General features: G+C 39.6%; 1 protein-coding gene across 1 annotated transcript; it reads left to right on the top strand.

Moving 5' to 3' along the window:
- Window positions 1-2,303: 2,303 nt before the first annotated feature.
- On the top strand, window positions 2,304-7,785 carry LOC121943730 (mRNA decay activator protein ZFP36). Its single transcript, XM_042487332.2, has 2 exons — window positions 2,304-2,491; window positions 4,552-7,785. The coding sequence occupies exons 1-2, from the start codon at window positions 2,438-2,440 to the stop codon at window positions 5,800-5,802; spliced, it is 1,305 nt and encodes a 434-aa protein (XP_042343266.1). The 5' UTR covers window positions 2,304-2,437; the 3' UTR covers window positions 5,803-7,785.
- Window positions 7,786-14,377: the final 6,592 nt, after the last annotated feature.

The following is a 14,377-nucleotide window of genomic DNA, read 5'->3' as shown; positions in this document are numbered from 1 at the left end:
CAATCCTTTTTACAATCCCAGAGGTGTGACAACTTCACTCCTGGCAGACCTGTGTGGGTGTGTGTTCTTGAAATTCTGTCTTTGTGAGGACCAAATGTCTTAACAGTTATGATAGGGAAATCAGGCTTTATTTTTATTTTAGTGCCCACTTTTTTGCTTTATTCCAGGCTAGAGTTTACGGTTTTAAGTTGGGTTGTGTTTAGTTTAAGGTTGAAGTTTAGGGAAATTAAAGGTTGCTTTGACAGCTTTGCTGCAAAGATAAAGGAACAAGGCTGTGTTTGTGTGTGTGTGTGAGTAGGACGGTTGGATATTATCATGGCTCTGGAATTTTTCACACATTTACCTTTGAAATCAAAGACCTGACTCCTCCTTGTCTGTCTCATAGGGCTAGGTTGTCTCTGTACTGTCTTTTCTACCCATGTGTTCAGTCCTCCTGTTCTCTGTTTTGTCCTTGTGGTTGCCTTTTGTGCTAGTGTCATCTGCTTTCTATTCTTGTCCTATGCCCCCCCCCCTTAAAAACCATACCTTTACATAAACTTAACAAGTCAATATCTGGCTTAAAGCAAATTTATGCTTTAACCCGTAAAGGAGTTTTATTAACATCTGCCAACAGCCAGCAGACATTATCATAAATTATCAGGATTATGGCTAAAAGTGCACATTGCATTAGGGCCAACTATTTTAGATGAATACTTTGCCCACAAAATGATCATGTGTAGATCTTTTAGTCGTGCTGTGTTATTGTGAATTTGTGGAAAAAACTGCTTTTCTCGCATGCCTCCATGGAAAATGGTCGACATATTAATTCATTTTAAAGACTGGGAGTTTTTACATCAGTAGAAATGTATCAAAACATCAGTTTACAAACTCTCACACAACTCATGCTGTATGGTTCATATCTCATGTATGCAGTTGTTTCATCAGTACTTCCCAAACATTTGTTTTTTTATTTTTCTAAAAACACCCCTTAGTATTGAGGTTTGATGTTGAAGACGGCATAGATAATTTTTGGTTATGTTTCAAATAGTATGTGTTTTGGAAGCACTGAGCATACAACTGGATAAATCTGGCTTGGATTATAGGCTAGACTACTGAATGACTTGTTTAAGAGATTAATAACAGGTATTTTGGAACAGTTTCCCTGCTGTTAAATGTGGCACACAATCAATTAATAAATGAATGTGTTGGGCATTATCTGTGGAAGCATGCAACAAAAAAAAACAGTTTTGTTCACAAATTCAAGGTAACAAAGACTAATTGATATTGGCCTAAAAATGGTCTTTTTTGGGTGAAGTATTCCTTTAGTAGCAATTTCCTTTAGTGGTGTAATGAGCGAGTAGCCTAACTGCACTTCTCAGCAAAGTGCAAAATAGAAACTGGTTGACATGTAGCCTGTATAAAATTCATGTTAATCTATAGGCACTCATTAATTTCACAGGCTTTATGTTCATAAGCCTATTTTATTTATTTTTTTAATATTATATAATATTATAATTTGTTTTTTTAATGATCCCCAATGAAAATAATTAATTAAAGAGTGCAAGGAAAGCATCAGCATGGGAAGAAGTTTTAATATGTAAAACCTCAGGCAGCTATTTTTTATTAAAGTTTTCACTCGACTTTGTAAAAACAAAAAAAAGTTGCTACGAACTTGCTTGTATATGATGGGTTGAGGTTTGATTAAACATTTGCTAAAGGCATTTAAACAAAGTTTTGTGTTAGAGATTGTTATTATCCCAAATTCTGAATATTGACAGAAAGATTTTCATTTTTGTTGCAAACGCATGTTGGTTCCAAATATCGGTTATCAGTCTCATTAATTACTAATAATCAGTATTGGCATTGGCCCTGAAAAACCAACCTCGGCTGACCCTCACTGACATGTTTGACAAAAGTTGTGTGTTTAGCTGTTGACTTGTACTGATTTGTACTGATTAATACAGTATTTCAAACACGATGATGACTGGACTGACTGACTGGAGAATGTACAGTCAAAATTTCAAGTTTGTACAAGTAGCCTATTATAAGTTGATATGTGTTGCTCTCCCATTTGATTAATGAAGCTAATTCTATAACTTCACTCTAAAGAGCTACCAAAATATGATTCATTCAATGAAACCAGCGTCTTTTTAAAAAATATTTTTTTAGGAATTAAAAAAGGTTAGATAGCATTTTCATAGAGCTGGGTACCCTGTGTACCCTCATGCAGTTCAGGGACTGCTGTGTGTGGTGAAAACATCTCTGGGCTGACTCACAGAGGCGTGGGAGTGGCTAACAGCAGTGTTAGGTTTTAAATCCACACGTGGTCCGGGTCTTGGGCTTGTTTAGCATCGCAGTCACAGCTAGAAACTTCTGACCAACTCATGCCAGCGAGTGGCCCACGTCTATCACTGCGGGGGCAGACGGGATAGGACGAAACTTTCGATAGCTCAGCAAAATGCCATCTTTCCCTCTCTACCAGTTTGCTGACCTGGAAGAGATGATGTGCAAGGTAAACGAAAAGCGCAAAGAAAGTTGAGCGGAGCAAAAGTTGGCTAACGTTAGGTCATGGGGGGGTTAACGTTAGCTAGCTAGCTTCACTGCTAACTTTACGCTCTTTGCTCTTTAAACCTTTCAAAGTTTTGTTAGCAGATGCTGTGGTGCTGTCGTTTAAGTTTTATCTAGCTTGCGGTAGTTTTGTGGGATGTGAAAGCTTTCTTGAACTTAATTCTAACTTGTCACAAAGTAGGAACGCTGTTGAAGTTACGATTCATCGTAAAAAATGGGCCCATTAAACAATCTTATTAATTAACGTTAGCTAACGTAGCGATTCGGTTTGAGTTAACGGTAGCTAACGTTAGCACCAGCATGTAAACTCGATGGTTTAAAAATGATAAACAACGACAACAAGACTAAACAAAAGCTATAGCGAAAATAACCGAAGTTTTTATGGTAAAAACAACAAAAAGATGACAATTAAAGTTGCCAAGCTGCGTTGATAGCATGGAAACGTGTTTAAATTTTAAAGTAAACTAACACAACTTTTTAGAAATACGAAGGTTTTAGTGTATGTCATCCGCTGCGTGGCAATATGCTGTATTTATGAGGGAGATGCAGGTTTGTGGAGGATGCCAGGTTAAACCTTTGTGGTCTTAAATTGAGGATTTAAAAGGCAAGAAAGATACTTGCTGTTTTCGATACTGTTTATGTGTGAAACGTGGTCAGCTGTTACTTTGCAAACTCATTTAGCATGTTTGAAAAGAACTACCTCCATCCACTGCTTAATAATATTTTTTCAATGTGGCACATTGTTGTGGGCAAGTAGTCCTCTACACTAATTTGTATCAAAGTTAAAGGAATACTTACCTCTCAAAGTGATAATTTGTGTATTAGTCATGCTGTTTTACCTTTATTAACTTGTGAAGAAAAATGTCTGTTTCTTTGCATGCCTCCACAGAAAACTGTGAACGTATTGTTTAACAAGAGCAAAACTATATCTAAACATCTGTTTACAAACTCTCCCACAACTCATGCACTATAACACAAGTCTTATTTTTTCAGTTATATGCTCTATACTTCCCAGACACATGCATTTACAGGAAACATTACTATTTAAAACTGAACTGAAAATGAAACTAATATATGCTTACTTCAAAGCCAGACTTCAGTATTTAGGTTTTTTAGTGAAAATGCATGTGTTTGGAAATTACTGAGCTTACGTGTTTGTAAATGAATGCTTTCATACAATTTTGCTGTATTAAACATGGTCCCTGATAAAACACATTTGCTATTTTCCATGGAGGTATGCAAGAAAAACAAAGGTTAAATTTACAAATTCAACGTAACATTGCCTGAGTAACTGATGTACAAATGGTCATTTTGAGGGTGAAATATTCCCTTAAGATAGACCGACCAAAATACAAATATTAGAGTGTGAGTCCATTAGACATATTTCTTACTAAAGTTCATGCAGATAACTTGTGGTATCTGAATTGCATTACAAAAAAGTCAGGGTTGACTAAAGTGCATATTGAAAAAGTTAATGTTAAACTTCTTTTATGTGTACTTGTATGCTAGTATTTAGTACCAATCACCCATGAATGAAGTTCATCATACATTTGCTTACTCTGCCAGAGTCAGACACACAAAAATTATTTTTCCCGTAACATGGAAATCCTGCTAACAAACTTCTACCGGGAGAGAATTTTAAAAAAGCTAATTGCCACTAGATTGGTTGTACTTGCTGTACAGTTGACAGCCGGAAAATACATGAACTTAATGCATCTGTAAATATGTGGGATAATTAAGTAAATTTGGGTGAAAAAAAAAAGTTTTGCCAAATGTAACTTCTGTAATGTTCAGTTAGGAAAATTCAAACAGTTACATCCTTGTAACAGTTAATAAACAGCATTAATGTGCCTTTTGTTCTGTAATTTGTAAGGGAAATATCAGTGTATAGGAAGTTACGGTTATCGACAGACAAAGAAACATACAACAGTGATTCTTTTAAACTAATCACGGTATTAATTATAAAATAAACTAATGTTGTGTTGTTTTCTGTTCTTTTTACAGCAGTTACTAAACCTCGACTTGAGGGAGCAGAGCAGACCACTACCACCGCTCAGTCTGGCAATGAGAACACCAGGTTGTATTGGTCAGCCACGAAGCAACATGTCGTCTTCCCTCACGTCTCTCTCCTGCCTGCCGACCGATCCAGACAGTGCATTTCTGACCTCCAGCCAATGGGGGCAGCAATCAGAAAGCCCTCTGCCCTCCCAGCTCACTCATTCTACCCAGTGGGGAAAATCAGGCTTCCTTGCTCAGCGCTCCATCAGCATGGTAGAAACCAGCAGCAACACAGCAGCACGTCTTGGCTGGCCCGGGACTGACGCACTGCACTCCCAAAGTGACATCAGCCCCACCGCACTGAACACTGGCTCTTCCTCTTCCACCTCATCCGTTTCCTCCTCCTCATCACGCTATAAGACTGAACTGTGTCGATCTTTTACAGAAAGTGGCTTGTGCAAGTATGGCGGGAAGTGCCAGTTTGCCCACGGGCCAGATGAGCTGCGGGATCTTAACAGACATCCAAAATACAAAACAGAGCCATGCCGTACGTTTCACACCATCGGCTTCTGCCCCTATGGGATCCGCTGCCACTTTGTCCACAACAACGAGGAGGAAATGAAACACGGCATCTCTCGTTCCTCCTCATCCTCCTCCACCTCTTCAAGCATTACCCAGCAGCCACCCTCCTCCCTCCGCTCGCACAGACCTCCCCTCATCAGACAGAGCTTCAGCTTCGCTGGATTTCCCTCTGCTCCCCAGCAAACCCTTCAGCCTGCCCTTAATGCTCACCCTCCTCCTGCCACTGCGTCTTTCACACGAGCTCCATCAGCCTCCCCTCCTGCCTGTGCTGACATTACTGACCTCCTTTCTCATGCCTTCCTGGAGATGGACTCTGCCTTTGAGGCCTCCCCTGCCCACCAGTACCAGCCCACCATGGGCCAGGCCACTGCAGCAGATCCCAGATCTCCATTCTTGCCCTCCCCAGACTCTGGCTGTTCTCCATGTGGGCTGTCTCCTACTACCTCCCCTTCCCTGAGGCAGAGTCCCAGTGCCACTGGGGTCTTTTCAGGGCCACTGGGTGCCAGATCCCTGTCCTATACCTCTTTGTCAGACCAGGACCAGGATGGAAGCAGCTCTGCTAGCTCACTCAGTGGCTCTGAATCTTGTGGGGGCATTACCGAAGTCAATGGCAGACGTCTGGCGGTATTCAGCCAACTCTCTGTTCCCGAGGATGCTACTGGGTTCTGCCTTTAGGCCGCAGTGTGCTTTGAACACAAACATACACATTTGCATACATTCAGACTCAAACATGCAGGCCTACGAAACTCTGACACACCATAAACATATACATTCATGCATATCCACCCTCAAGCTCACGCAATGCTCACACACTGGAACCCTATAAATGCACACGTGCCCTCACACACACATACACGCACGCACGCACACACACACACACACACACACACACACACACACACACACACACACACACACACACACACACACACACACACACACAGCCCCTGTACTGACACCTCGGATGTTCCTTGCACCTGAGTGACATCTAAGGAAACAAAGACTGATTCGAACATACAGAGAGATTTGCATGTAATATTTATGTGGTTGAAATGTCGCTATCAAATACGTAAGGGAAGCCACAGTGATGCTGAAACTGAAATTCGTGTTGCCACCAAAACGGTACATATCAAGACAGAAGTAAAATAGTGCTGGAAGCGATCAAGGCTTTACCAGAATAGTATATTGAGATGTCAAATTGTCAGAGCTATAGTGTAATCAGTGTGATTGGCCTCAGTGTGGCCTGTTGTTGAGTCCAACCACACCATTTCCATTACATCTGAGTGATCTACAGAACAAAGCCAAAGACATCTTTTGTAGCACAAATGTTTTGATTATGGTGATGCAAACACACAACTGTTGATTTTCCACTAACTGTACACAGTATTGTGTTTATAAGCTGGTGAAAGTGTTTTTTCCTCATAACTCTACAGTCTGAGGTAGATCACTGACCTTGAACGTGAATGTTATGTTTTTAAACTGAAGTGCCTGTCGCGTTATCAGCCAGGTCATATGTTGAAACAAGATTAGCTGGTTTGTTAGGAGTGATGAATGGACGGGTGTGAGTCTTCTTATTTAGTCAACTTAAGCTTGTGTGAGTTCAGGTCTCCCATTGTTAAGGTGACTACAAGTGTTCCTCTGTCCTGGTGTTATTGACAAACTGCCACCAGTAAAATGCCAAATGACCAAATTTAACCTGGGAGGAGTAAAGGGGGATCAGTTTGAGTTTAGCAAAAAAGCCAAGTGGATTTGATCAACACCTTATCAAATCACATGTTCATGACATATCAACTGGATGACTTGCCAACTCGAAAAGCAGGTCATAGAAATTGAATATTCTTTGATATGCAAAGTGAGTCAGCACAAATGGCAGGTATTAGAGAAAATCCATCAATATTGAGAGTCAGAATGGACCAAAAAAAACTCAAATGAGATACCATAACATCTTTCTGCATCTTATTTTAGGTGAACTGATCTGAACATAGCCTGAGTTAAAGGCACTTGGCATAGAATTAAAGTTTAATCAAGTAATTTGAATGTTTTATGCAAATCCTGTTTTACCTCTGGCGTTTTTCTGAATAGTTTCTGGTGCCAATATGTATTTCAGATAATCTTAAACACAAACATTTCCAGGAGTAGTATTTTTCTTCTCCCTTGTCCACAGGCAGCACTGGTGTCACATTTTTGATAATAAATATTCATGTGTTTGTGACTCACACCACCATATTTCATCTCTCCGTCAGTATTAATTCTTCTTGATTCGGCTTTGTACTGTTATGAATGTGTAGTGTTCCTGGTCACATGTATGTGAACTGTGCGCCCAGGTCTGTTGCCTCACTGAGCTAGATCCAGCAGTCTGTAGGGTTTAGGGTATGTCTGCTAATTGTTATAGAAATGTTACTTGGCTGTTTTGTGTGTTTATGACGTAGTTGGTTAGAAGAACAGACACTGTGCTGTTACCGGTCTATTTAAAATTGCCTTTTCATCAACATGTTTGAGGCCTGTTTAGTGTTAAAGGTGATAATCTTTAGTAAATTTCTTTAATTTATTTTAACGTATTTATAGAGGACTTTGAGTTGGTAATGCTTGTATCAAGTTTAATATATTTCTTTTTTGTTTTGCTTTTTGTACTGAAAATAAAGGTTTTTTTGTTTTTGATTTTTTTTTAAACTGGTTTGTTTGTATCTCTTAGTGTCTCGGGGTTACACTTAATCATCTACAAGTAAAATATATTACATCCATGTTTGGCACATCAGCTCAGAAACTTTGTGTTGAGGTGCTGATGCAACAATTCGGACTTAGACTTATGCGTGTTTTCTTCAACATCCTGTCTAACTGTATGTTTAACACTGGTTTCAGCATATGAGCAAGTGTTCACACATTTGTGACGTTTTAGATGCAACGAGCAGGAAGGAAGGAAGCAGGAAACCAGAGAACAGACATTTATGATTTTCATTGTAGATCACATTCCCCCAGAGGCCCTTCACTGTTGAGGTTAACTCTATACAGGCGGAACGTGAAAAGATTCACTTCACTCTGAATATCTCAGATTAGACTGAGGGATAAAACAGTGATGTTTTCCTGGACAGCAACACAACACCTGGACAACACTAAATATTTTATAGAGGGTTTTAGTTGTTTGTTTCTTATTAGGCTAGAACATAAGTGAACTTTCTTAATCCATAAAAAATAGATTATTAAGTTAACCCTTTGAAACCTGAGCAAATTGTCTCTGTCTTTCAAAAAGATGAGTAAAAGGCAATAGGCAGCTTTAGAGGAAGAGACCCAAAAATCAGCCAAAAATACAAGAAAATTACCTTTAAGTTGAAAAAACAAAAACAAAGCAGGAGGATTAAAAAAAACAAAACAAGTGACCCTAAAAAGTGCTTAAAATTATAATAATAATAACAATTAACTCTTTTACATATATAATGATGACTTTTTTCCAAAGCATGTTTAAAAATAATTTTTCCAAACCTAAAACTTTCTTGCAGTTTGTGGAACATTTTTTTTCTATGTTTTCAGAAGAAATCAAGCCAATTTGCTCAGAAAAAACTACAACAGCACATATTGACCAAAATGACCAGCATGGGTAATCTGAGACTAGAAAATTTGATTTTTATCACGTTACGTCATAGTTTTCTGTGTTTACAGGTGAAATCTTGCAACGAAGTGAGAAATTAATCCTTAGTCTTAGTGAATCCCACTGCTACTCATAAATGTATATATTGATGCAAACTGTCTTCTGAAGTCGCTAAGATTAGGGCTAAGATGTTCAGCTTGGCCTCATATGGTGGAAAAGACATAACTGCAAAAAATACCAACATACACATTTTATGTTAGCAAAAAAATTGTTTAACCCTGTGGAACCTGAGTAAATTGGTTTGTATTCTTTCAAAAACAGGAAAGAAGCAGTAAGCAACTTAGAAAAAAAAATACATTTAAATATATAATTAGAAAAATTACAAATATACATTTCTTGCCAGGCTGCTCAGTGCCTTTTTTGTCCATGTTTAAATTTGACCAATCAAACAAAATTTCTAATGTTTCAGAGGTTTAAATGCTTGTGTAATGCATCTGAATGCAGCACAAGAAAAGAGGTCGATCGAGGTGTTAAAGGGTTAAGGTTAGTCATTACTTAGTATTGTATCATTGTTATTCAAAAATCATTTCTGCCTCAACCACTAGCAAGACACTCTTGTGCGTGTGTGCATGTGTGTGCGTGTGTGTGTGTGTGAAGTCATGCCATTGAGATTTCATGTGGAGTTAAGAAGTCTTTGGTTTGGGGTTTAATCTGGGAAATCCTGGGCTCCGATGTACCTTCTCCCTCACTGCCTCCATTGATTCTATCTTTCCTCCCTCACTTTGTTCCTCTCGTTTCCTTCAATTACATCTCCTCACCACTCCACTTATTACACTCAGCTCAGCATCAACGTACTAGTTTCAATTCTGTAACTACAGTATGGTGAGCCACACAAGTTTGTAAAACAGCAGCACTCAACTTGCTTTGCTTGGAGGCCACTTTTGCAAAGTGACAGGAGGCCAGGAGCCGGTCGCACTAGCCCCATGCATGTTTCTAGGACTTTAGGGCATTTTTGGGATTTTAGGACATTTCTAGGATTTAAGGACATTTCAAGGATTTTAGCACATTCCAAGGATTTCAGGACATTTCTAGAATTTAAGGACATTTATAGGATTTTAGAAAGTTCCTAGGATTTTAGGACATTTCTTGGATTTTAGGATGCTCCTAGGATTTGGGGCCTTTAAGGTAGGACCTCTGTCAGGGGTTGCAGGGAATCCTTCACTGACACTTTTTTAAATAATACACAACTCTATTTTGATGCTATTTTATGCCTTACCTGGACTAAAAGTACAAAATCAATTCCCAGTGTGAATCACTTTATTTTTGTTTTGAATTAGAAAACGGTTGGGGGGCAAATTGACACCCCATTGGGGGCTAGACTAGGCTTGCTGGCCAAAAGTCGACTATCAGTGTTTTAGAGAGACAGGATCTTTGTTCATAGACAACACTACACAATATAACTGGTACTTATTGAATGAAACTATGTGAAAATATGATAAAACGGGTATGGTTAAATTTAAGAATTAATACAGGATTTCATTATCTTCACTTAAAAAAAACCTCAAATTCCCACCATGAACAACAACAACAACAACAAAAATTGTTAAAGTTGCATATGCATGGTTGACCCTTTAGGAATCTCTCTTTCATGCACACACACACAAGAGCTATTATCTTGCCACTGTTAACATGAGATGGGCTGGCTGTCTGGAAGTGATTAGTGGCTGTGAAGGGGTTAAAGGCGTGTGCATGTGTGTGTGTGTGTGTGTGTGTGTGTGTGTGTGTGTGTGTGTGTGTGTGCTGCATTGTATCTGATGGACATTCTCCCACACTCTTGCCCTGTGGGACAGAGTAAAGGCAGGCAGATGGCTGTATTCAAGTCCACCACGGGTCAACATATGGCCCCGAGAGACAAAGTTTGTGTTTGAGAGACCAAGGATCTCCCTCTTACTATGCATGAGTGGAGGAAGTTGAATGAGTAGGAAGGGGGGAGAAAGGTAATAGTGCAGGCAGGGAAAAAAACTGTGAAAAAGAAGTTGCATGATAAAGAAGTAATGGGACAATTTGAGAGGATGAAAGTGGGAAACATCCTGTGAGATCATACAGGTTGTTAAATAAAGCACACTTGGTTGTCTGCAGATTTGTTCAGAATGCTCAGCGAGACTTTAAGAGCCTCTTTAGTAATTTTTAACATGGACTCTATTTTCCCATGTTTTTATGTCTCAGTGACTAACAGAAACAACTACTTTTGCGTCTGTATAAGAGGATAAAACTCTGCATACCTCCAGATGGCGATAGTCTCTATTCATCATCCAACAAGGGAAACTGGAAGACTGACAGGAAGAATTAGAAATGGATGTTCGCCTAACTGGAACATTAACAAATCAACTCGATGTTGAAAGAATTAAGCATATTTACCGTGCACTTGCAAACAATAACTCAAACAAGTAAAAAACATTTTGACTTAAGAGCTAAATGGCTGTTTTGATCTCACACTCTCTTGATTTAAGCTGTTTGTTTACTTTCCTCAGTTCAGTTTCTCTTTTTGTCCTCTAAGCTGAACGGTCAATCAGTGGGATTTCATCACCCACAAGCCCTTCTGGCTCCAACACCATTTCAACATGGCTAAAAACAGGCAACAAAGGCCAACTCTTTCCAATGATGCGGGACGAAAATCTGGGACGACAGGAGTTCACCGTGAGCCTGCAATGACCAACAGCCAACTGTTGCGTTGATGTGTCAAGGTGCTATGGCCAAAGCTACCAGACTCCACTGAAATAAAAACTCATTTCACCAGCGTAAAAAACCCTTTAGTCAAAGTCAACAGAGACAATAAAATTTACGAATGATACTAACTCAGGTTAATGATTACTACGCTGCTGCTAGTTTACCTAGCCAACTGTAAGCTATAATACTACCAAAAATAAACATGTTTAACTTTGAAATAAACAATTTAATAGCTACAGCACACTTAACTGATGTTATATATGCTCTATTTGGACACGCTGATGTTGTACAGCTGCATGTGTTTACGACAACAAATACTGTTTTGGACCGCAAATATAGTATATATTTATATATATACCAAACTGTCAGAGTTCAACGATGACTCACATTTGGTGATTTTAGTTAGTTTCTGCCTACAAACTGAAGTGAACCTTCAGGAAACCTAACCCAGATCAATTGTCTCTGCCAACTTCTCACACAACAAAAGACTTCAGTCAGTCCATGTGGACAGTGTTGCTGAATTTTAGCAAGTCATCAATTTAAGAGAATGCTGGTTTTACTTGTCCCCCACCCCCCACCCCACAACTCCTCCTTTCTTTCTTAGTCCCTGAACACCCCCCCGCCTCCTCCTCCTCCTTTGCTCTCCTCCCTCCATTCACCGCCCCTCCTTTGTGAGGTGATATTGTGATGCAGGCTAGAGCAGGAGGAAGGGGAGCGATGCCGTGTTGACCAGCACAAAACAACTGTTGCTGAAATCTCACCATCATTCCTCAATTCCAGCAAGCCAATCTCTGGTCTCAATTCTGTTTGTGAGACATTTAGGTACAAGAAATGTCTCACATCTTTGCTCTTTCCTCTCCTATCACACCCTCCTCATCTTTCTCTGACCTCCACCTCTAATAAACTTCTCTTTTCTACCTTCCCTCTCTCCAGCCTCCTGTTGAGGCCCTTAATTCTCTCCATTTGATTTTCCTCTCGCCCACTCTCTCAATCTCACCCTCTCCTCCTCCACCCACTTTCTACAATTCATCCCCCGCCCAGGCTTTCTCTCTAATCCCCCTTTCTGTTACTTTTTTTCTTCTCTCCAGAGAGGATTTGGTCAAAGTGTTTAATGGATTGCAACAAATGGGCAAAAAGAGTGTGCTACAGTCAGCTGCTGCACATTTATGCAGACGCCTAACTCAATTTTCCTGACTGTTTTCTTCTTTCACAACATTCCTACAGTTGAATAGGAGTTCCAAAACCACACATCTTGCTTTCACCTACAATGCACTATGCAGATCAGCAGGGGCAGAGTGGTTGTACTTATAACCACAGATCTTATTTAACTTTTTTTGAACTCTTAAGCTCATTCAAGAACTCTTGTCTTGAGTGCTTACAAACTGAAGTTAGGACACAATCTAGTTTGAGTGCTACGTTTTAGACAAAGGTGTTAAGATTATATTAAGGGAATGTAGTATTGCACTTCCATGAAGTTGGGGGACCTGCAAGCAATAAGATTTTTTAATAAAGAAGGATCAAAATCGACGCAGCTGAAGCCGAGGTGTCTAGACTAGTAATCCCTACTAGCACTGATCAAGCTCCAGAAAACACTGGATCGTTCACTTCTCATTACGCAACATACAGCAAATCTGAAATTAGACTATTCCTTCCTCTCTAAGTCTATACTGCCTATTTATAATGCAGACCCTTTGTCCGAATAACCCTGATATCATAGTCAGGGTTCTTTTCTTGTACCCTTTCCCCCCAAAATTAGCACGTGCACCCAGGATTTATAAAACACACGAAAACCTACAAAACAATAGACAATACACTCCTTTCCCATTACCATTAGAACAGAGCTGACATGTATACCTTTCTGTGTGTGTGTTTTTTTGTTTTTTTTTCTGGTTTGTCACGGATGGGCTGGAAAACACATGGTAAATAGAAGAGAGCAGCATTAAAGCCAGTAAAATGTTATAGTGGTTATTTTTAATAACTCTAAATTATTCGGTCTCTCTTTCAAACACAATGCTAACAAAAGTTTTGTTCAAGTGCTGCTTGGGCGGAGACATCTGGTATTTTCAGCCGGCTCAATATTGCATCGTACTGGCAAATTAAGGAGCTAAAATTAGCGTGTCTAACTGGGTGTTGAATTTCCATCACTGATGATGAAAGCCAGTCAGAGCTGGAGACGATAAATACCCATGACTACTGCAGAGTCATTTGACCCGGAGAGTGAATGCCGATTGTACTTTCCCATTAATTAAAAAAGCCAGATGTTGGCGGGCATTAGTGGGGTTTTTGTGCAGTGGGAAAGGGGCTTCAGACCATAAAATGCTCCCTCGAGAGCCACAGAAGCCATTTTACAACTGTTTTCAAAGGCCGATTGGAAATTGGTGGAGTGCTTCTTTGAGATGCAGTCCAAGTCATTCTCTCATTCTCCTCCCACTTTTTCATGGCAACCATTTATGCTTAATGGTGGGGTTTGTGCACAAGTTGAGCTGAGGGGCTATTGTTTCAGTGCAGAAGCAACTGATGTGGTAATGTTGCAGGAGTGAAAAACTAGTAAATTATAAAATGCCACTTTTCAAATATTGAGCATTGCTATTATTTCAGTCAAACTTTGGCAATGCATTCCAGGATATCTGCCAGTATATCACCTGGAGGGTTCTAACTAGGAAGGACGTCTAGATTTAGTGCACAACTTTAATGTCCATATAAATGCATCAGAGGTTGTCCACATAATGAGAACAACTTTTCCATTTGCTATCAACTGCCCTGTTATATACAAATTCCACTCTGATGTTGACATTCATGATTAAAGAGAGGTTCAGGAATGAGCCCTAAAACATGGAAATTAGTTGGTATTTTCGCAGTTCTGGTTCCCTCGTCTATAAGTCATTGGGTTTTTGGCTGGATGTCTGAAATAAGGTCTGTGGTAAACACAAGATCAAGTGA

The sequence above is a fragment of the Plectropomus leopardus genome, chromosome 6, assembly GCF_026936395.1.
Source record: "Plectropomus leopardus strain MGB_pleo_1.0 chromosome 6, ASM2693639v1, whole genome shotgun sequence".
NCBI lineage: Eukaryota > Metazoa > Chordata > Actinopteri > Perciformes > Serranidae > Plectropomus > Plectropomus leopardus.
Note: the sequence above shows the minus strand (reverse complement) of the source record. Positions and strands in the feature narration are given on the sequence as shown.

What these genes read in the sequence shown, in the direction of transcription:
- LOC121943730 (XM_042487332.2), top strand. Translation starts at nt 2,438, where the DNA reads ATGCCATCTTTCCCTCTCTACCAGTTTGCTGACCTGGAAGAGATGATG. An exon ending in TGGAAGAGATGATGTGCAAG is followed by an intron (nt 2,492 to 4,551) that starts GTAAACGAAAAG and finishes TTCTTTTTACAG; the next exon opens with CAGTTACTAAACCTCGACTT.